Raw genomic sequence first — 23262 nt, 5'->3', positions numbered from 1 at the left:
TCATACTGGTAGTGCTTAGGGCTCACTACATGGAGTCGGAGGGAACCATATGGGGTGCCAGGAATTGAACTCAGATCAGCTACAAACAAGGCAAGTGCCCTGCCTGTTGTACTATCTCTCTGCAACCCCTTCCCCTCCCCCCGCACTTCTATATTTTCAATTAAGGCAAGTAATAATGTAATATTTTCTTGCCTCTGCTTTTACTAAAATCGTGAAAAAATAAATAATTTTCAGGGGTGATTAGGGTATACTGTTTTGACCTATTAAAAGGCTATTAGCCTATAAGAATGAAAACAGACCAAAAATGACTGCAATTCCACCTGCTGGTGGTGATAAAACGTAAAATTAAGAAATCATTTATTATATGAATTACCAAATTAAGTGCTTTTAAAAAGTGTAGTATCACCAATGTCAAAATTTGTCCTCAACAATCCATTCATGAAACCCTCAGAGACCTCAGCCACATGCCCTCTTCCCTTCTTCACAAGCTGTTCTTTCAGTTTGTTCAGCTCACTCAGGCCATCTGCACACCTCAGCTATTCCAGAACCTAAAGGGTTGTTTCCCTTCACTTTGCACATACTGAATACCCATTCACTAGTTAATGATAACTTCACACAGAACGGGACTTAAGATGCAGATAAAAAATCTGTCTTAAAAGGAGAATACAACTCTCTGGAAAGAAAGATGGCAGCCACATGGGAGCCTTGTGGAGAGCCAGGTATGAGCCGGTGATGATGGGGCGACTAAAACCTCACGGGAAGGGGGGCGTTCCCGGCTCATCCTTCATGCCCTACCAAGGTCACCAGTTGCCCCCCACGAGCGGCTCTCCGGCACGGCCATGACTCCAGAGCACAGAAACCAATCTCTTAATTATCTGACTCTCAGTAGAAATACTTACAGGGTTAATAAGTAAACAGCAGAAATCCAAAACCGCGTGGCCGCAATAGCCGGTTAAATTGACTATAGGCCGCAATAGTCAATTAAATAACATCATTTAATTCTTGAACCCAGCTGTAGAAAGCAAATCATTTCACAATGCCTTTTCAGCAGGTCTGATTTGGGGGGGGGGTAAACTCTAAATAATAATGGTGCATTTTTTATCGAAACAATGAATCTAGTCAAAGTAGATAGAGTGTTAACTAGAATTCATCTGCCTCACAGGCATTGGGAGGGGTGGGGGTGGAGGTTTATTGGGGTTCTTCGTGGAGAAAAATAAGTATTGGTAAAGGGAAATGTGTTTGATATTTGCATGATGGAGACCTAAACCTGAAAGCTTTGTAACTTTTCCCACAGTGATTCAATAAATAAATTATTTTTTTAAAAAAAGGAGTATACAGAGATAAGCATTAATGGAGGAGAAAAATTCTGTAGATCAGGACCCATGATCAAAACTCATGATGATCTTTAAAATTCTGGGGTTATTTATTTTTCTATTTCTGTTATCAACCACTGGGAGTTTTTGCTAGTTATTCATATTTAATGATGTTTCAAATCTTCCCAATGTTTTAAGCAAACATCAACCAAACCTTATGAAAAGTGAATACAGTTTTGCTGAGCTATGATAAAAATATCTAGATTGGGAGTCAGTAAACATCAGCTGCAAATGGCATAAACAGTAAATATTTATGCTTTATATCTGTTGTAATTATCCAGCCCAGCAGGTGGGCACAAAGGCTGTCACAGACCATACATAAATAAATGGATGCAACTGTGATCCAATGAAACTATTTATAAACACATTTGGCAGATCAGATGTGGACATGAGCCCCAGGGCGCTGACCCTACCTGATCTACTCTCTTTAGAAAACTCTCAATATCTTCCTTGTACTTTTTATTTACTTTGCTCTTCCAATAGAGTCTTAGTCTTCATTTACACCTGCAAAACAAATTCTTCTCACTCTTAGAATTTATTTTGAATTAGATATTAAGATATTAATGAGAGGGGCTGGAGAAGATAGCACAGCGGTAGGGCGTTTGCCTTGCACGCAGGCGACCTGGGTTAGATTCCCAGCATCCCATCATTCCCTGAGCACCACCAGGAGTAATTCCTGAGTGCATGAGACAGGAGTAACCCCTGTACATTGCTGCATGTGACCCAAAAAGAAAAAAGACAAAAAATAGTTCATCAGAAGGGGGGAAAAACAGTTAAAATAAAAAAACTAGCAGGGAGGCACTGAGTCAGGAAGAATGGTTAGGTTTTCTTGCATTATGCAAATTAAATGTCTTATATTGGGGCCAGAGAGAGTACCAGAGTAAACACTTGCTTTTATGCAAGTAACCCAGATTATACTGCTGGTTCTGTATATGGTCACAGAGCCCCACCAGAAGTCATCTCTGAGCATAGGACCAGGAGTAAACCCTGGGCACCAGTGGGAAAGGTAAAAAAAGACAAAAAAATGAACAAACAAAAAGTTTTATATTACCTGACTCTTTAAAATAGCTTTCTAAAAATGAGCTGTCTTTTGCATTTTTATCAAGAAGAAAAGTTCATTTTATCATATTTTATCATATTTTATGATCTTTGGAACTCATTTAACAGACTAATGGGAAAATCTTTTAACAAGATTTTTATTTTAGTACATACTTGGCAAAATATTGGGACCTTGTTTGGAGCTCAGTGTGGCATTCTGGAGTATGGTCCTGAGACAGGAGCTGTCATGGGCACCTCTCCCGAGCCTTTGCAGGCACTCAGGAAAAGGGCTGCTGGGGCCTGAGTCAGGGTTTCAGCTTCTCATTTTCTACTTTTTATATTCTGACTCTTAGAATTTTGTTTTCTTTTTTTTCAGAGACAATGGAATTCAACACACTGTATTACGGTAAGAATTTCTGACTATAATGGTTGTGATATTTTTTTGGGATCATCAGAGTAGGTGAATTTTTTTTTTTTTTGGTAAAAAATGGGCTTATTATGGAGAAAAGTGAGATAATGCATTTGAATGTCTTAGCCTGACTTATCTTACAAACTGCTAGCCCTTACTATGCTATTATCGTTGTGAGGCTGTTACAGAGGTATTTTCTTTCCTTTATAAAATATTAGGCACATCAGTGTTACCTATGTAATGAAAAATTTCTTATTTTTTGTCATTAATTTTCATTGTTCCTATCCCCAGCATTGACCCAAGTTAACTAAAGATATTATCATCTGTAAGTCAATGAATGAGGAGACTCATAAGGAGGATTAACAACTTAGTGAATGTGAAGGCTATTTGGAAGCAAATTACTATTTAATAATGTTAACAATGTGTTATTTAAAATTTTACTTTCATGGTAACTAACAAAGCACACAGAAGAACAATAGCCGCAAAACTAGTAAGAGACAAAAATTACTCATCTCTCTCTCTCTCTCTCTCTCTCTCTCTCTCTCTCATACCACCCCTTCTCTCCAACAAAACTACCCTAAAAAAATTATTCCTCTCATCACAAAGTTCAACTTTTCCCATCAAAAAAGAATACTAATGAGAATGCTAAAATATGCAATTGTTGTTTTAAACTTGGCCGCATATCACATAAATGCTATCACTAATAGCCAAATGATTTTCAAAAAGACTATTTAATACATTCGGCAGAGCCTGGCAAGCTACCCGTGACGTATTCAATATGCCAAACACAGTAACAACAAGTCTCACTGGGCCCGCTCGAGCAAATTGATGAACAACGGGAAGAACGGGAGGACGGGGAGGACCATTTAATACACTAAAATCGTGCAAATTAATGGTAAAATATTTATGACACATCACCCAGATTATGGGATAGAACATTACTAAAATTACAGAGTCCCCCAGTGTACCCTTCCCCTCTTCCCTAAGGAATTAACCACACTTCTGAAGATTGATTTAATATATCCATGTATTACTTCATACATTTTGTATAACTCTGGTTATCTCTAAACAAAGCATGTCATTAATTTTGTTTGTTTTAGGACCACATCTGCTGGTACTTAGGGTTTACACATGGTTCTATTTTCAGAGATCACTCCTGATAGTGGCTGGCTAACTGTAGATAGAGCTGGGGATCCAGTTAGGGTCAGCAAAGCACAGAGCAAGTGCCTTAATCTCTGTAGTCTCTCTTCCATCCATATCATTACTTTTCAAAGTGTTTTACTAATTTGTCTTTAGGTATGAATTCACTCTCACAGATATATATATATATATATATATTATATATATATATAAAATCTCTAGTATATTCATGTGCTAGAGATAGTATTCAACAAATAGTCTGTATTTTCTTCTATTTCTTAGACTTCGAGTTGGAATAATTATGAGTAGAAGGGATACTGTATGTCATGTATGAGATAAAGCATTTTGGAATATGGATAAAGCATATGGAAGTATTATCCCTTCCTTCCCCTTTCATTGAATTCACTAACTAATTATTCCAGAAGAAGAACCAATCTGAGTGATATGATTTTTTTTTTTTTTTTTTGCTTTTTGGGTCCCACCCGGCAATGCACAAGTGTTATTCCTGGCTCTACACTCAGGAATTACTCTTGGCGGTGCTCTGGGGACCATATGGGATGCTGGGAATTGAACCCGGGTCAGCCGTGTGCAAGCCAAACACCCTACTCGCTGTGCTATTGCTCCAGCCCAGCCCCCAATATGGAGCTGAGTTTCTTGTTAATTCATGTTGTGATATGTAAAATGAGTAAGAAATTTCTCTGAGCTAAAAAACGTATACAAATGGAGTGATACTTCCTTCCTGAGATTACCAGTTTCTAGGTAAATTTCAAAGTCTAGTTTTTACCTTCTTTTCTTTGAAGGATTATTATACTAATGATACATTCAGAGTAATGTTAAAATGCTTATATACTGTTTTGGGCAAAAACATTTTGTTGCCACTAGATTTTAATCCAGTTAAAATGCCCCCCCCCCTTTTTTCTGTACTCAACACTGCATTTATAATCACAGAAATGCATTAACAACAACTCTGAGGATTGACTGGGGAAGTTGAGGACTAATATAACCATATACTGATTAATACTGTTTCAGTCAAGATGCATAGATGACTGTCGTTCCAACAGGCTACACCACATAGCCTAGGCTTGTAGCAGGCTACGTTTGTGCTTATTCTAGAACATTCACATGATTATAATTCACTAATGACATATTTCTCATAATGTATCCCTCTGGTGAAGTGCCATATGACTGTATTAAGTATCTTTGTGCAACCCAACTTGATTATGTTTCATATACTTAAGTTAATCTTTATCCTTTTTATCTCCAATGTATAGGTGAGGATATTAAGGCAAAGTAATTTTTCTCTGATCATAGAGCTAGAAAGAGAGTGGGGATGAGACTTGAAATCAATCAGCTTGATTCAAACATTTTATAGTGACTGAGTGAAACCATTCCTAGTCTAGGACAAGAGCTTTAACAGAACAAAAATGGTGGACATAATCTGTTTTTATAAACTGTGCAATCATTTAAGGTGTTTCTTTTGAGGCTCTCGGAGAGCCTGGCAAGCTACCGAGAGTATTCGATATGCCAAACACAGTAACAACAAAGTCTCCAATGGAGACGTTACTGGGCCCGCTCGAGCAAATCGACGATCAACGGGAGGGCCTTTACCTTTACCTTTTGAGGCTTGTTGGGACTCAAGAATTTGAGGTCTTACCTTGATCACCTCTGGTGTCTGTTGAATCAAAACCACTGTAGCATCTTTAGCCTTATCATCAACAGGGGAACTTCTACAGATTGAATTGGGCTGGGAAGATGTTGTCAAAGTTTCCTGAAGAATCTGCATCATTTCCTTTTCTTGTGAGAGGCTTCCTCTGCCTGATTTACATTCAACTAGTTCTTGAGCAAAGTCTTCAATACTTTCTAGAATTTTCAGTAAGAGGGCTCGATCCTCTTCCTCTATTTTATGTCCATTGGTTTCAATAATTCTTGTCAGACAGGAGGGTGAGACTTTTTCCATGGGTGAAGAGATTTTAGATTTAGATCCAAAGTCTACAGGACTCTGACCAGTCAATGGACTATGACTATTTGCAGGGTTGGAGCTTTTACCATTGGCAAGAGGGTCTCTTAGAGAGGTCTCCATTTTCTGTGAAAAAGATTCCAAGTCCATTAATAACTTATCTATTTCTTCCTGACTATTTGGATTCATGAAATCTCTGTGGTCTCCCTCTTCAACTTTAGCAACTTTTGATTTAAAATTTTCCTCAGGTAAATCAGCAACTGGCTTCTTATATATCGTCTTAGCAATTTCAGTCTGCATTGAGGCAGGACCTTTCTTCAGATGAGCACTGTGATCTGAAAATTCTGCTTTATCTTTATTTTCCTTTAATGATTCCTGACTGAGTCCATTCTCTGTCCTTTGTCCTTTAGCTAATGCTTTCTCACCATCAGACTCTTCTTCAATAAAAAGGGTATCTATTACATTAGCAGAAGAATTTTCTAAAGGATTTATGGTTAATGACTGTGATGGATGCTGGGTATCTTTTAAAGATTTGGGATCATTTTTCTCTAAATTATATAAGGAATTCACTGAATTGGTTGGAATGGGTTTTGTATTATCTATTTTCCTAGTATTGTGCTTTTCATTTTGCATTTCTATAGCCTGAACTCTTCCTGCATCAGGGGCTGTGAGCTGGACAACGTCTTCATATTTAGGAGGCTGTTCGGTGCCAAACATCGGGGAGAAGGGAGTCAATTGTAAACTAGGCATATTACTGACAAGTTCCGTTAAGTCTATAGCCTCATTATTCCCAGACTGCATGAATTCAAATGGTAACTTTTTGAGGTATGATGCTAACCTGCTCATTACAGTCATATAGATAGTTTCAGGGCTAGAAATAGCATCATTACCATTCCCTTCATTGATGTTGCTCCCTGACTTTTTCTTTATGCACTGTTTTATGATGTCTGTGCATTTTTTCAAATCCTCAGAGCATTTCAGCAAGATGTCCAAGCACATCTTTATGTCTGTTCCAGGAGAAAAATGATCGAGTTTATGTTTTTCCAAAATCTGAGTGACTAAGTCTTCTTCAGAGATGTTCTGAAGAAGCATTGAAGTGAGGCTTGAATCAAGTGAACTTCTATGGGACAAAGATTTTTCCTCAACTGAGGAACTCCGAAGTAATCCAAAGGACGGGGAGTTCCCGTCACTGGTATAATGGCCACAAAGCAAGTCAAAATCAACTGACCTCCTATTAAATGAATCAGATTTAACTTTCCTTCCTTTTTTGTAAACTGCATGGTTAGAGTTTTTGAGTTTTTCAAGGGAAAACTCCTTTATTTTCCCACTGGCAAAACTGATTGCTTCTCCTGCAATGTCCTTTAAGTTACAGGTGTTTTGAAATGTAGATCCTTTCCTGATCCTGGGTATGCCAATAAGGGCCTGGTGGGAATAGTCGCCTTCAACTGAGGAAAACCCATTTTCATGGGGTAGGAACATAGAGTCCAGGTCAGCATCTTTGAACTGAGACACAGGGATGTGTAAGAGGTCTGCACAAACGCTATGGTGCACCACAATGCAATCGACTCCATGGGCGAAGGTGTGGCAGGTTCCAGTGCAATAATGTATAGCTTGTTCAAAACGCCGGTCTATTATCACGCTGCTATAGTGGTTCACAGTACTGACCACAAGTCTGTAAGTTGCTGCCATAATATCAAATTCACTTAGTGGTGGGATTTGGAATTCTATAGGAGTTGTTTCAAGTAAATTTTCCTAAGTAACACTTGGCTGGAAATATATCTGATGGCACTGTTCAGTGGTTTCTTGCAATGACTTTCCTACAAAAGGAACTGTCTAAATTTGAGGTTTAGTAAAACTGTCAAGATACAGTAGCAACTGCACATGTGTGCTTTTCTTAGCAAATCTAATAATTTAATAATTGAGTTTTTAAGTTTTGTTTAGTAATATCATCACACTATAGAACTTTTTATAAAAGAATATCTTCTTTTAGTTCTTCAGCAGTTCTATAGTGAAGAAATTTACTGTCATCAATCTTAGTTGGTAGTATTGAAGTATTATAATTGAGTCCTCCAAAGGTTTAAATGATTCATTTTTCTGTGGATGACAGGGAAACCTAGGATAAAAAGAAAACAAAGAAAATATGTTTTTATAAATATTTAAAAATTATTAGTAATGACAGACCATTTTATTTCCTCCTCCTTTACATCACATTTATAGTTCATCATCAAACCTTATTCTCTGTCACGCTACTGATGGGTGATACTTAAATTATGTCTGGGTTCATCGGCTGCTATATTCCTTACTATCTAGAACTGCATTCTTAATTCTGCATGTTACAATGGCCTCGGACTTGATATTTCTTATGCTTCACATCCTCCTTATCCCCAGTTTAGATTAGGATAGCCTTTATATTCTACCAGTTGAAGAATTCACAGTATTCTATCCAGCACCCATCTCGGCAGACCCACCTTGAACTCACTTTCAAGACTTTAATATGCTTTCATTTATCTCTGACCTTATTTTTGGCTATTACCTTGCACTAACCTTTTACTTTCATCAAGCTAATCTTAGCAAAGACTGTTCTTGATTTTACAACGCTCGCTTGGCAAAGCCTGGCAAGCTACCTGCGACGTATTCGATATGTCAAACACAATAACAACAAGTCTCACAATGGAGATGTTACTGGGCCCGCTGTGTAAATCGATGAACAACAGGAGGATAGTGTAGTGCAGTGCAGTGTTTGGAAATGAGAGAGAGAGGAGAGAGGTGGGGAGGGGAGAGAGAGAGAGAGAGAGAGAGAGAACCTAATTACTACCTAATTACTGTTCTCGTACCATCGTCTTAGACTTTACCACAACAAAGTAGTCTCTCTTTCCATCAAGTGTACACAATTTACTTAGTCTTTTTTTTATTAAGATTTTTAAACTATGTTGTCCTTGCATGCCAAAAAGGTTCAATCGATTCATTCACTCAAAAACAGTGAGCTGTGCTATATGTCAGGCACTTGCTAGGTATTAGGGATACAGCATTAAATAAAACTGAGTTCCTTTCTATTCTTATGGAATTGATAATATAGAAAGGAAAATACCAACATGCAAAAAAAAAGGTATAACTTAGATGGTGATTTAAATTACAGAGAAAAAAATCAAGCTGGGCCAGGGTTTGGAAAGAATGGTAGAATGCTATGGAAAGAAGAACAACTGAGAAAACCTTACTGATATCTGAAGAGAGGCCTCTAAGAGAGAGAGAGAGATATTGACCCTTAGTAAACAGGTCCTGAGGTGAAAGCATTCTTGACTGACTACAAGAATAACAAGAAGGCTAAAATGACCAAAGCGGAGAGAATAAGACAGTGGAATACGAGGTCAGAAGGGAAGGTGAGAATCTAAACAATGCAGTTACTATTAACTTAGGATGATGTACTGGGCCTCAGTGCTGTGTGAGCTAGGAAACTGACGGCTACTGGGCACGAGAATACCTGAGCAGACTTAAAGCTTTAAATGGGTCATTCTGGCTGCTGTCTTTAGAAGAGAATGCAGAAGGGGAAGAAAAGAAACGGGGTAACTAATTCAGGGTCACAAAAAATCATCTAACCTGGGGACTTAGATCAGGACAGTAACAGGGAAGACATTGAGAGACTATATATTTCAAAAAAACGAGTCAATATAATTTGTTGAATGACAGAATGCGTGACACTACTGCATGAAGGATGCTGCAGTAATGGCAATGACAAGAAAATGGAAGGTGAAAGCAACAAAGAGGAGCATCCAGTTTGCTGGCCATCAACAGTGCTGGTATTTTTAACATTACATTATGGAATGGTCTTTCTAGTATGTGGGATATAAACAAACATAGTAAGAGAGTAACAAGTGGCTAAAGTCAACAAAGCATGAAAACCGGTTTAAAGAAAGGAGCTTACAGCACTGTTCAAAATAGCCAGAACCTGGAAACAACCCGAGTGCCTGAGAACAGATGACTGGTTGAAGAAACTTTGGTACATCTACACAGTGGGATACTATGCAGCTGTTAGTAAAGATGAAGTCATTAAATTTGCTTATAAGTGAATGGTCATGGAGAGTACCATGCTAAGTGAAATAAGTCAGAAATAGAGGGACATAGAATGACTGCATCATTTGTGGAATATGAAACAACATAATATGAGACTAATACCCAAGACCATACAGACAGACAAGGGCCAGAAATACTGCTTCATGTTTGGAAGCCTGCCTCATGAGCTGGGGAGGAGGTAGATGAGATATAGAAGGGATCACTAAGTCAATGATGGTTGGAGGGATTGCTTGGCATAGGAGATGTGTGCTGAAAGTAGATAAAGGACCAAACATGATGGACTCTCAGGATCTGTATTGCAAAGCATAATGCACCAAAGTAGATAGAGAATAAGAAGGAAACTGTCTGCCATAGAGGCAAGGGTTGAGGTAGCGTGAGGACAGTGCAAAAACTGAAAAACAAAAACAAAAACAAAAACCTTTCTGGCTGATGGAAATAGTCTGTACTTCTATCTCCACTGACATATCTGCCATTAGCCACAGGAGGCTATAGGGGAATTTTAAATGTGGCAAATAATGTCCAAGTAAAAAATCACCCAGACCCCCAGTTTTCCAGAAGCTTGGCAGTCACACCCACAAACTCCCCCAGGCACCATGTAATCTTATCAATGGCCAAGATCCAGAGACTATAAAACAAAGCTCCCGGGAAGAGAGCGGCATAGTATTTCCTCTTGGAGAACCTGGCAAGCTACCGAGAGTATCCTGCCACACGGTAGAGCCTGGCAAGCTTCTCGTGGCGTATTCCATATGCCAAAAACAGTAACAATAACGGGCCTCATTCCCCTGACCATGAAAGAGCCTTCAATATGGCAGCGTTGGGAAGGACGAGTAAGGAGAGGCTGCTAAAATCTCAGGACTGGGACGATAGAGACGTTACTGGTCGAGCAAACTGATGAACTACAGGATGGCAGTGATACAGTGATACAGTGAAATAATTTTGAGATTTTAGATTCAAACAGAAATTGCAAAGTTATTTAGAATCCCTGTGTATTCTTCTTTCAGTTCATTTCAATTTCTTTCAGTGATGGTATCATATGCCAAATGGTCAAAATCAGTAAATTGACGTTGGTACTATTAACTGAACCCAGGCCCTTTGGGATTTCGTCAATTTTACATGCATTCACTCCTTCCTCTCAGAGAACCTGGCAAGCTTTTTTTTTCCCTTCTTTTTGGGTCACACCTGGCTATGCACAGGGGTTACTTCTGGCTCATGCAGTCACGAATTACTCCTGGCAGTGCTCGGGGGACCATATGAGATGCTGGGAATTGAACCTGGATCGGCCTCATGCAAGGCAAATGCCCTACCCGCTGGACTATCGCTCCAGCCTTCCTTCCTTACTTTTTATCCTTCGATAATAATTACTACCATAAGCAGGGTGATCCACCATCCTCCAAAGTCCTTCACCACTACTCTTCATATACACACATTCATTCACTCTAACCTAATCTCTGGGAACCACTGATGTGTTGTCCAGCATTATAACTTCCCTTCCTCCCTCCCTTCCTCTCCTCCCCACCCCTGATTTTTGTCTCAAGAGCCCTGAACACACCTTGGAATGGGTGACCATGCAGTATACTAGCACTTAGCACCTATATTTTTGTTGTTTCAAACAATGCTTTTATGTAAAACAAAACAAAACAAAAAACAACCAGAATTATTATTTTTTTAAGAAAAATATTTTGCTCGAACGGGCCCAGTAACGTCTCCATTGGAGACTTTTGTTGTTACTGTGTTTGGCATATCGAATACTCTCGGTAGCTTGCCGGGCTCTCCGAGAGGGGCGGAGGAATCGAACTCGGGTCGGCCATGTTGGCCGCATGTAAGGCGAATGCTATAGCACAGCGGTAGGGCGTTTGCCTTACACGCGGCCAACATGGCCGACCGGAGTTCAATTCCTCCGCCCCTCTCGGAGAGCCCGGCAAGCTACCGAGAGTATCTCGCCCTCACGGCAGAGCCTGGCAAGCTCCCCGTCACGTATTCGATATGCCAAACACAGTAACAACAAAGTCTCCAATGGAGACGTTCCTGGGCCCGCTCGAGTAAATCGACGATCAATGGGAGGGCCTTTACCTTTACCTTTAAGAAAAATATCTTTGTTTAGGAACTATGAGAGAGAAAAGAGACGATGGAACCCTATGGAGTAAAAGAATTATATACCCAAAATTGGGGTTTGGGTGATTTCAGAGTGGAATGCATAAAAACATAAGAGTTTTATGTATTACAATCATATATAACTTTTGAAATAGGCTTCTGTCATTTTAACATTTAAAATCATTATTTTGTAAATTGTTTACTTTACACTATATATCAATAATCCTGTCCCTTTTATTACTTTATTTTACTTTATGACCATATTCTAGTTAATTCATTTACCAATTAAAGGATATTTATGTTATTTTAAGTTTGGGGCCATTACAAATTAAGATACTGTAAATATTTTTGCATAAGGCTTTTATGAGGACATAATTTTTGTTTATCTAGGTAAACAACTAATAGTGTCATTGTTGGGTGGTATAGTAAGTATATATGCTTTTTTCATTTTTTATAATTTTATTTATTGAATCACCGTGAGAGCAGTTACAAAGCATCCGTGTTTCTAAGTCTCGGTCATACAATGAAACACCCGTACTTTCACCAGTGCCCATTCTCCACTACCAAAAACCCCAGTATGCCCCCATCCTACACCCCACCCCCCCACCTAAGGGGCAGATGATTTCCACATTACTCTCTCTCTATACTTTGATTAACATTCAATATTTTGACACCAGACCCACCATTATTATGGGATTTTACCCCAACACTCAGATCTGCTGAAAAGGCAATAGCAGACAATTTGTTTTTTATTGCTGGTGATGAATAACATATGATGTCGCGTGGCTGCAGTAGTGGCCACGCGATTTTGAAATTCCAAAATTTTAACAATTAAATCTGACATTAAATATGACATCTTATTGTCTTATTTCTACATTGGACAAACTTGCAGGCTATCGAATGTAGCCTGCCCACAGGGCAGAGTCTGGCAAACTCCCCGTGGCATACCAAATATGCCAAATACCAGTAACAATGATGGGTCTCACTCTCCTAAATAGCCTTGAATATAATCTCAGGGCTAGGATGAAAGAGACGTTACTGGGGCCTGCTCGAGGCAATCGACGAATAACAGGATGATGAAATGATGAAATGAAAATGAAATCTGAAGGGATTTCTGCCAAAACCTGCTGGGTTCCGAGATTTGTTCCGAAGTCTCTTGGATCATGGCCATTAAGCAGCTTGATCAGGAGCCAGAGAGGCCGTTTGTGGGCGGCGACTCGGTCTTGTTGGGGTGGGAAGGAAAGGGCTGGCTCCATCTCCATCCCATGAGGCCCTGCGTGTCTCGTCACTGTGGGCCCAAACCTGACTGTACAATGGCCTCTGAAAGATGATGGCCCACTGAGCCGCGTAGGGGGAGCAGGCGGAGGGACAACACCGTTTACCCCCTGGAATGGCCGGTGACAGTAACCTACTGCGGGGTCTGGACGCATTTCTGCCAAAAGCCACCGGGTTCCGAGATTTGTTTCTGAGTCATGGGGTCATGGCCATTAAGCAGCTTGATCAGGAGCCAGAAAGGCCATTTGTGGATGGCGACTTGGGGTCTCGTTGGGACAGGGATGAAAGGACCCGCTCCACCCCCATTCCATGAGGCCCTGCGTGTCTCGCCACTGCAGGCCCAAACCTGACTGTCCAATGGCCTCTGGCAGATGGCAGCCACCAAGCTGCCAAGGGGAAGCAGATGGAGGGACAGCACCCTTTCCCCCATGGGGTGGCCTGGCGACTGTAACCTACTGTGGGATCCGGACACATTTCTGCGAAAAGCAACTGGGTTCCGAGATTTGTTTCTGAGTCTCTGAGATCATGGCCATAAAGAGCTTGATCAGGAGCTAGAGAGGCCGTTCGTGGACGGCGACTCGGGGTCTCATTGGGATGGGGAGGAAAGGGCTGGCTCCATCCCTATCCTGTGAGGCCCCACGTGTCTCGTCACCGTGGGCCCAAACCTGACTATCCAGTGGCCTCTGGAGGATGGTGGCCATCAGGAAGAACAGGCTGAGGCACGAAACCTATTCCCACCTGGGGTGGCCCAGTACCAGTAACCTACTGCAGGGACTGGACACGTTGCTGCCAATAGCCACTGGGTTCTGTGATTTGTTTCTGAGTCTTTGGAATCATGGCCATTTAATGGCTTGATCAGGAGCTATATAGGCCGTTCGTTGGCAGCAACTTGGGGTCTCATTGGGGTGGGGGGAAAGGACTGGCTCCAGACCCATCCCGTGAGGCCCTGTGTGTCTCGTCACTGCGGGCCCAAACCTGACTGTCCAATGGTCTCTGGAGGATGGTGGCCACTGAGCCACCTAGGGGGACCAGGCGGAGGGACAGCACCCTTTCACCCCTGAAATGGCCCCACAACAGTTACCTATTGTGGGGTCCGGATGCATTTCTGCCAAAAATCACTGGGTTCCAAGATTTGTTTCTGAGTCTCTGGGATCATGGCCATTAAGCAGCTTGATCAGGAGCCAGAGAGGCCGTTTGTGGGTGGCAACTCGGGGAATCATTGGGACGAGGAGGAAAGGGCCGGCTCCACCCCCATCCCATGAGGCCCCACGTGTCTCGTCACTGTGGGTCCAAACCTGACTGTTCAGTGGCTTCTGGAGGATGACGGTCACGGGTCGCCAGGGGGAACAAGCCGAGGCACAAAACCTATTCCCACCTGGGGTGGCCTGGTGCTTATAACCTACTGCAGGGACTGGATGCATTTCTGCCAAAAGCTGTTGGGTTTTGAGATTTGTTTCTGAGTCTCTGGGATCATGGCCATTAAGCAGTTTGATCAGGAACCAGAGAGGCCTTGCCTCCAATTACATAGCTGAGCCAGAGGTGGTTTGTGGGTCTGTTTCACACATACCTAACTTTTGGCCATTTACTTTCTTGGTAAACTTTGCCCCAAGTTTCTGGGGTCTGGCCAAAGGCACAGCAGCAATTTTGGGGTATCTGGAAGTCTGAAGGCGCCATCAGGCTGCTGATGCACTCGCCTCACAGGTACAGATTGACCTGCTGGCGGCACCATACCCACCACAGTAAGTATATTTTTATAATAAAATGCTTAATTGTGTACTCAGGTGATTATGCCATTATATGTAGCTGGTAATTATGAGATAAGTTTACTCCACAGCTTCTTCAGAATTTGGGGCAGTCAATACCTTCTATTTTAAACATCCTGGTATATATACATTATTATTTCATTGTGAATTTTTCTGATAAATAATGATGTTATGTATTTCTCAAATGCTTATTGGCAACTTCTGTTAAATATTCAAATCTCTCTCTTTTTTTGTTTGTTTTTAGTTTTGGGTCACACCTGGCATACTCAGTGTCTACTTCTTCTGGCTCTGTGCTCAAGGGTTTCTTCCAGTGGTATTCTGGGAACCATACAACATTAGGCATCAAACAGTCCAGCATGCCAAGTATATGAGCTACATCTTTGGCCTGGATTGCATCTTGCTATTGAGTTCTAAGAGTTACAATTTTAGATCAGATATTATCTCATGACTCCCCATTCTATTTTCTTAGCAGTAACTTTTGAGAGGTTTTTCATTTTGTTTGTGGGCCACACACCCAGCAGTGCTCAGAGCTCAATCCTGGTAGTGCTTAGGAGACCACAAATAGTGCTGGAGATTGAACTAGCATTGAGTATGTCCAAGACAATCCCCTTAACCCCTGTACTATTTTTCTGGCTCCACTTTTGAAAGGTTTCAGTGACACCAATTCTAATAGTCAAATCACTTTTTAAACAATTTTTGAAAATTTTAAGTACATTTGTATCCTGTCTTAAGATCCATCAATTCAAGGTGATGAAGATTTTCTCTTATGGTTCATTTTAGTAGTTTTATAGTTTCAACCTCAATGTTCAGGTCTAATAATTTTGAATGACTTTTTATGTATGGTATGAGGCTGCTGTAAATTATCCAGCACCATTTGTCCAAAAGTCTATTCTGTCTTGGTTAATAAAATTGGAGCCCTAGGTAAAGAACAACTGACCACATATAGGGGTTTTACTTGTGAATTCCCTGATCTTTTGTCTATGTATACCAATACCCTTTTCAATTACTGGAGTCTGCAGAAAATTTTAAAATAGTAATTTATGTCTTCCAAATTTTTTCTTTTTAAAAATTGTTCTGGGGCCATAGCAATAGTACAGTGGTAAGGCATTTGTCTTGCACACACTGAGAAAGGTTTTACCTGGCACTGTCAGGAGTGATCCCTGAGGCAGAGCCAGGAGTAAGCTCTGAACATCACCAAGTAGACCTAGGATAGCCAGAACAATTTTTTTAGGTTTTTTTTTTTTTTGAGCCATACCCAATGATGCTCAGCGCTTGCTCCTGGCTCCACTCTCAGGGATCACTCCTGGCGGGCTTCAGGGCCCATATGAGATGCCGGGGATCAAACTCTGGTCAACTGCATGCAAGGAAAGGGTCCTACCCACTGTACTATTGCTCCAGCCCTTTCAAATATCAATGCCTCTTGTACTGATCAGGATCTCCAGAAACAATTACAAATACAAAGTGGTGAATGCAGAAATGCCTTGACATGTAATTGATATGTATTTTTTCTTTCTGGGGGATCACACCTGGCATATTAGGGTTTACTCCTGGCTCTGTGTTCAGGTATTATTCCTGGCAGTGCTTAGGTGACCATGCAGTACCAAGGATCAAACTTGGTTGACAAGTGCAAGGAAAACACCTTAATCCCTGCACTCTTTCTCCTGTCTCATGTACCTAATCCTACAGAAAAAGTATTAAATCTTATACCATTAAGTATGATGATAGCTTCAGGGACTTTGGTGAACGCTGCATGCTGAACTGAGACAGTTTCTATTTCTAATTTGCTGAGAATTTTACAAGATTGTATATTGTATTTATAATTCTGCCAAATATTCATTCTTAAAAGTATCAAAATTATAATATAAATTTTAACTACATGATTTAACTATCATATAATCACATGATAATTTTATATTTTATCTTAATATGCTGAGAACTTTTATTAGTTCTTGAAGGCTTGGAATGCCTTCAAGAGCATTGAAGAAATAACTAAAAGGACAAAGAACCTCCAACTACGAGCACATCTCTTTGATTCCACTATTCTTCCTGCATTAACATATGCCTCAGAGACCTGGACCCTACGAAAACAGGATGAGAACACTATTCGGGTCTCTCAAAGAGGAATCGAAAGAACTATGCTTGGAATATCACGATTCACTCAAATGAGAGATAGAATCCGGAGTTCTGATCTTCGTCAACGCTCAAGAATCAGAGACGCTGTCTCATTTGCCAAGACATCAAAAATCAGATGGGCTGGACATGTAATGAGGTTTACAGACAACCGCTGGACTAGAGCCATTACTGATTGGATTCCACGAGACATCAAAAGATCACGTGGACGCCCACCTATAAGATGGTCAGACTTCTTCGTCAAGACCCTAAATGATCGGTTTGAGGCTCTACATGTTCCTAAAACGAACAGATACCATTGGGCTACGCTAGCACGCAACCGGGATGAATGGAGACGTTACTGGCACCCGCTCGAATAAATCGATGAATAACGGGGATTAAGTGATTAAGTGAAGTGATGCTGAGAACTTAGTTTGTATCAGGAGGGGAAGACAGAGGATTTTAAATTAATCAATGATTCATTTGTAACATACAAGCTACTAGAAAAATGGGGGTAAAGGAAGAAAGAGCTTAAAAACGACAGTGATGGGGGCTGGAGTGATAGCACAGCGGGTAGGGCGTTTGCCTTGCATGCGGTTGACCCGGGTTCGATTCCCAGCATCCCATGGTCCTCCGAGCCCCGCCAGGAGAAATTCCTGAGTGCATGAGCCAGGAGTAACCCATGTGCATCGCCGAGTGTGACCCAAAAAGCAAAAAAACCAAACCAAAACAAAACAAAACAAAATGACAGTGAAGAAGAAGCAGGCCTAGTTGGGAGTAAAAAAAACTGCTATTTTAAAGAAGGTTTTTAAGCACTATTTGAAACTTTAAGTATGCAAAGGTAATTGATAACAACCTAAAAGATAAAAAATGGTTTGTAGCGAGATGTGAAGATGAGGCCAGAGCCAGAGTCTCATTATAAACTGCATGGTGCTGCTGGAGATGCGGGCTGGGAGAAACAGGTGAGCTGGCGAGCTGGCTTCAGCTTCAGGCCTGGGTTGCTTGGGTAGAACCTTAAGGAGAACATAATATATGTAACTGGGAATCCTTGGTAGTGAAGAGCTAGGAGCTGAAAATCAAGACTTAAGAAAGAAAACCAAAGGGGAAAAAAAGGCTCTAAGGTCACAAGAATGGGCAACTGTGAAAATGCTTAGATGAGAAAAAAGATTAAGAATAACACTTTAGGGAAAAAGATTAATGACAATACTTTAGGGATAATACTATATGGGACAAGGATAAGGATGCAAAGAAGGAGAAAGATGACGCATTTTTCAAAGATCAGGAAGAGAAACAACTTAATAGGAAATGGAAGTCAAGTAAGGAAAGTGTTTTACCCTTTCAAAATACTAAGTCCCAAAGATTTTGTGTCTCAATAAACATTGGTGCTATACTGTTTTTTTTTTAAAACAGGTGTTTCTTCCTAATTTCATGAAGAAATCTGGGATGTTAATAGAACCATAAGTAACAAGTTTAATGACGGAAAGTAGAGAAAGATATACACATATTTTTTATATTGCATTTATGAGTTTGATATCAGGAAACATCTGGAGCAGGGAATATGAGGTAAAGAGCTTCCACCAGTATCTTAAATGATGAAAGTGTTCAGTAAGAAAATGAGGAACATAAATCATAGATGAAAGAGAAAATTGGTTGAATATTCACATCACTTAGACGGAACATTTGAAGATTAAGAAGAGAAAATTCTATGGAAAAGTGCCTAAAATTTTTTATTTAACAGAGTACACAAGGTGTGATGATTCAGAAATAATGAGTCATTTAGAAATAATAAAACTAGTAGCTTGCCTGGAAAACAAGCACTCTTTGGATGACTCAGTGTGGAAACTGATTCCAAGAGAACAATTTAGAGGGCTACAAAAACATATGCCATAGAACTAATTATAGGATAAAAAAGGAGCCTGGAATATTTTCTATGTTGTGCTTGCTGTATTACTGAAACCCAATCATGAACAGCTTTGTAATGGTGTATCTCATGGTGATTCAATCAAAAAAAATTAGAAAATGAAAAACCAAACTCCCCCTCAAAAACAGATAATTGAGAAAGTACATTTTAAAAATCTCTTAAAAGGGGGAAGGGGAGGTTCCTTATTCAAAATTTATTTTATTTTTTTTTCACATTTAAAAATATTAAAGCACTGTGGTGAGAAATGTACACTGGTGGAGGGATGGGTGTTGGAACACTGTATGACTAAGACCTGATCATGAAAGCTTTGTAACTGTATTTCATAATTATTTAATAATTGAGAAAAAAATTTACAAGAAGCACTGTGATTTACGAAGTTATCTGTATTTGGGTTTAGACATACAATATTGCAGCACAACTCATCAGCAGTGTCAACTTCCCTCCAAAAATGTTCCCATGTTTCCTCCCAAATCCACCCCCACCCCATGGCCCACCCTAGCCTGCCCTCTTGAACAGTGCCTTTCTAAGTTTGGTTGTCAAAGTTTGGGGCTTTTAACTTCAGTGTTGTTGACTCTGTGGTTTGCATATCTGGCTTTACCGTTCCTTAATACCCCTTTGTCCTTCCCCCACGTTCCCCATTCTCATCTGTCTCTTCTGCCCCTCCCTTCCACTCTTTCTCTCCTTCCCCGCCCTATACTCTAGGGCCAGGGTTGATGACGTTATCTCCCCTTTACAAAACTGCATTCCCTCATCCAGTTATTCTAATTACTACACATAAGTGATATCATCCTGGGTTTACTCTAAAAGGGAAGCTTTTCTGATGCTCAAAATATTGTATGAGAATAAAAGAACAATCAGTGCTTTCTGTTTAGGACTAAAGCCTTAGTGAGAAAAGTAAAACGGGAACACATCAGCTGCATACCTAATCTGAGCATATGGAAACCAGAAAGTACTTTAAAACTTACTTTTACTTTTCCTCCAGTGGAGAAACAGGAAATGAGGCAGAGTGGAAAAGCACCAGGTGGCAGTCAGGAGCTCTTCACTCCAGCTCAGTGAGTTGGTCAAGTCACTTTCTTCACTGGGATTTTGCCTTCTCTTCTAGCTAGACAAGCAGGACAAAGAAACAACTGGAGTGTGCAGAACATGAACAAAGGAAACATTTTCCCCTTAGTCTAAATTAGGGCATAAAAAAACTATGTTTCATTTGTATTTGCATTGTATTATTGCACACCCATAAACCACACCCTGCCGGCACCAGATAATCTCATTGACCACGCTCCAGAACTCATGACTGCTCCTTCCAGATGGGAGTATAAAAGGAGGCCCCCATAACCATGCCACCGGACTCTGCGCCAGGCTGTTTCCACTCAGGGAGCCCTAGAGGGGGGCAGGCGAGAGCCCTCCCTGTCCCAAGGGACCAAGCCCCAGCAGCCGACCTCCACTAGCCAACCGCTGCCACGCTCCAGGCAGCTTTTGGGACACATCATAAGACACTTCCTACCCATTTTCCATAATTACCACACTGTGTTTGATGGATTTCAGACAGTAGGCAACATATCATAGAGAGAAATATAGATCTGCCTCTCGGAGAGCCCAGCAAGCTACCAAGAGTATCCCGCCTGCATGAGCAGAGCCTGGCAAGCTCCCCCAGCGTATTCGATATGCCAAAACCAGTAACTGTAACAGGTCTCAATCCTCTGACCATGAAAGACCCTCCAATCATTGGGAAAGATGAGTAAGGAGAGGCTGCTAAAATCTCAGGGCTGGGATGAATAGAGACGTTACTGGCACCAGCTCGAGTAAATCGACAAACAACAGGATGACATTGATACAATGACTGCATCTGAAGAACTGGTTCTTAATTTTTTATGCTTACTGCTTGGGAAGTTACTGATTTTCCTAAGTACTGGCTCCAAAAGGAAGACTTGGGTGTTAAATGTTTTACCATTTCACACAGAGAAGGCTGTGGATGGTGGGGCAGGGATGGGATGGGGCTGGAGGAGAACACACAGCAGGCGGGAAACTGAGGACATTGGGGGTGGGAAATGTACACTGGTGAAGGGATGGGCGTTGGAACACTGATGACTGAAACTATCATGAACAAATTTGTAACTGTGGATCTCATGATGATTCAATAAAAAAAATAATTTTTTTTGACCATTTCACAAAAAAATAAACAACTCTATCCACATCAACAATAGTCTGTCCGCAGGTAGTATTTTAAGAACTTTAATTTGCATAACCCTTTTCAAAGTCTTTTTATTATTTTAAATTAGTAAAAATCAAATCACATTCTGTAGATAAAAACCAAGTGGCTAGTTAGACAAACCTATCTACAATACAGTTAAATAAACACTGTATATATAATAAATTCCTGTGAGTCAGGTAATTCATAGCTTACAACGAAAGCTGGCTCAGAAAGAAGACACCTAAGGTGCAGATCAAGGAAAGCATCTCAAAGGACTGACTGCCTGGCCCACTCCTGGAGTAGAGTTTCAGGAACAAAGAGAGCATGCATTCTGGTCTGGGGGTGGTGGAAAGCCAGGTGTGGGTACTATCAAGAATTTGACATTTTTAAGTGTTAAGTTTGAAGAAAACTACTCCGAAGTGGGGAGGCAGAGTCAACAGTGTTAGAGAACCCCTGAGAGGGGAGAAAGGGAGAAGCTCTGGTTTAAATTCCAGATGAATCACTCTGTGCGGCACTTTTGAGGAAGACAAGACCAAAGTAGCAAGCCCAGGATGGAAGGCCTCTGCAGCAAACAGGACAGAAACTGCAAGGCTGCTGTAAGTGAAGGCAGCTCAAGAGACAGACATGACTAAGCCACAGTCATAAAACCGTGTAAATCTTTTCCCTTTGAGTTGTGGCTTTTCCGTGTCCCTCTGTAAACACAGACTCTGGTTAAAACGGACAGGAAATCTGCATTCATTTTATTAAAGCACAGATTTTTTTAAAAAAGACTTTATTAATGAATACTGAGCATCCAAAATATATAGGGCATTATGAAAAATAAGCAAGGTTGCAATACTGTGGAAACTTTAGGGATAAATGAAAATGAAACAAAAGAGAACAGATCAATTCGTTCAACAGGTACTCTCTGGGGTCCTGGCAGAGATCATATTTTAGTGACTGCTCCTTTTAGAACAAAATTATAGTTTATTAACCTATTTTTCCACTTAATGAAGAGAAAGACCTTTCCATAAAGATAAAAATACAACAACACACACAGTGAATATACCAAATTCACTTAATTCAGTTCTCTCTGGAGGGGCATTCGGCTACTGGAATTGTGCAGAAGAGAAGCACGCAGCAAGCAAATGGCAAAACCGACCTTGGCTGTGGCAGCATTCTGAGTATTCCAAAGGTAGAGAGGGGCAAAACGTATGGAAGCTCAGGAGATTTTCGTGTTCCAGACAGGAGATGAATAATGTCTGAATCTGAAATTCTTTTTGGATGAAGAAGAATTTCCAAAAGGGAAACAAAGACTATAACCCAACACACACTAAAAATAAAGCAATTTCAAATTCTTCACATCTGTAGAACAGATAGAATGTCAAAGAAAGGATTCGGATCATTTAAAACAGTGGGTGGACGGCCAGGGAAAAACCAAGTGCTGTTCCAGTTGTGAGTACAATCACAACTTTCCAAAGGAGCTCCCCAAGTTGTGCCCTAGAAGAAATGCACTGAGCCTTTCTTGTGAGATACCCAGAAGCCTCCGATTTCAGAATTCTCTCTGGGTCTTCATTTCTTCAAGCATTTGGGTGATCCTGTGAGTTACAAACTATGCTTATCAGAGTTCCTTTGGGAGCTGCCAATACTAGGCAATTTCCACCACAACCAGAATAACTCTTTTATCTGTCTTATATATATTGAATTTCAAAGAAATTTTCATTTGAAAACTGTTTCAGGGCCTGGAGCAATAGTACAGGAGGTAGGGTGTTTGCCTTCGACCTGGGTTTGCAGTCGACCTGGGTTTGCAGTCGACCTGGGTTCAATCTCCAGCATCCCATATGGTCCCATATGGTCCCTCACCAGCAGTAATTCCTGAGGGCAGAGGCAGGAGTAACCCCTGAGCATCGCCAGGTTTGACTCAAAGAGAAAAAGAAAAGAAAAAGTTCCA

At 40.7% G+C, this 23262-nt stretch overlaps 1 protein-coding gene across 2 annotated transcripts in view; it reads right to left on the bottom strand.

Moving 5' to 3' along the window:
- The window catches only part of PPP2R3A (protein phosphatase 2 regulatory subunit B''alpha), a 173590-nt gene that overhangs the window by 100649 nt on the left and 49679 nt on the right, over window positions 1-23262 (bottom strand). Inside the window, exons 2-3 of one of the 2 annotated variants that reach the window (XM_056121611.1) lie at window positions 20110-20242; window positions 5615-8030 (exon numbers count right to left, since the gene is read on the bottom strand). In XM_056121611.1, coding sequence (XP_055977586.1) covers window positions 5615-7606 — 1992 coding nt within the window. In that variant the 5' untranslated portion in view covers window positions 7607-8030; window positions 20110-20242. The remainder of the gene's footprint in view (window positions 1-5614; window positions 8031-20109; window positions 20243-23262) is intronic. The other variant, XM_056121612.1, reaches the window with a different exon arrangement.

The sequence above is a fragment of the Sorex fumeus genome, unplaced genomic scaffold (assembly GCF_029834395.1).
Source record: "Sorex fumeus unplaced genomic scaffold, SorFum_2.1 ptg000044l, whole genome shotgun sequence".
Classification (NCBI taxonomy): domain Eukaryota; kingdom Metazoa; phylum Chordata; class Mammalia; order Eulipotyphla; family Soricidae; genus Sorex; species Sorex fumeus.
This window is presented reverse-complemented; position numbering and strand designations above follow the sequence as displayed.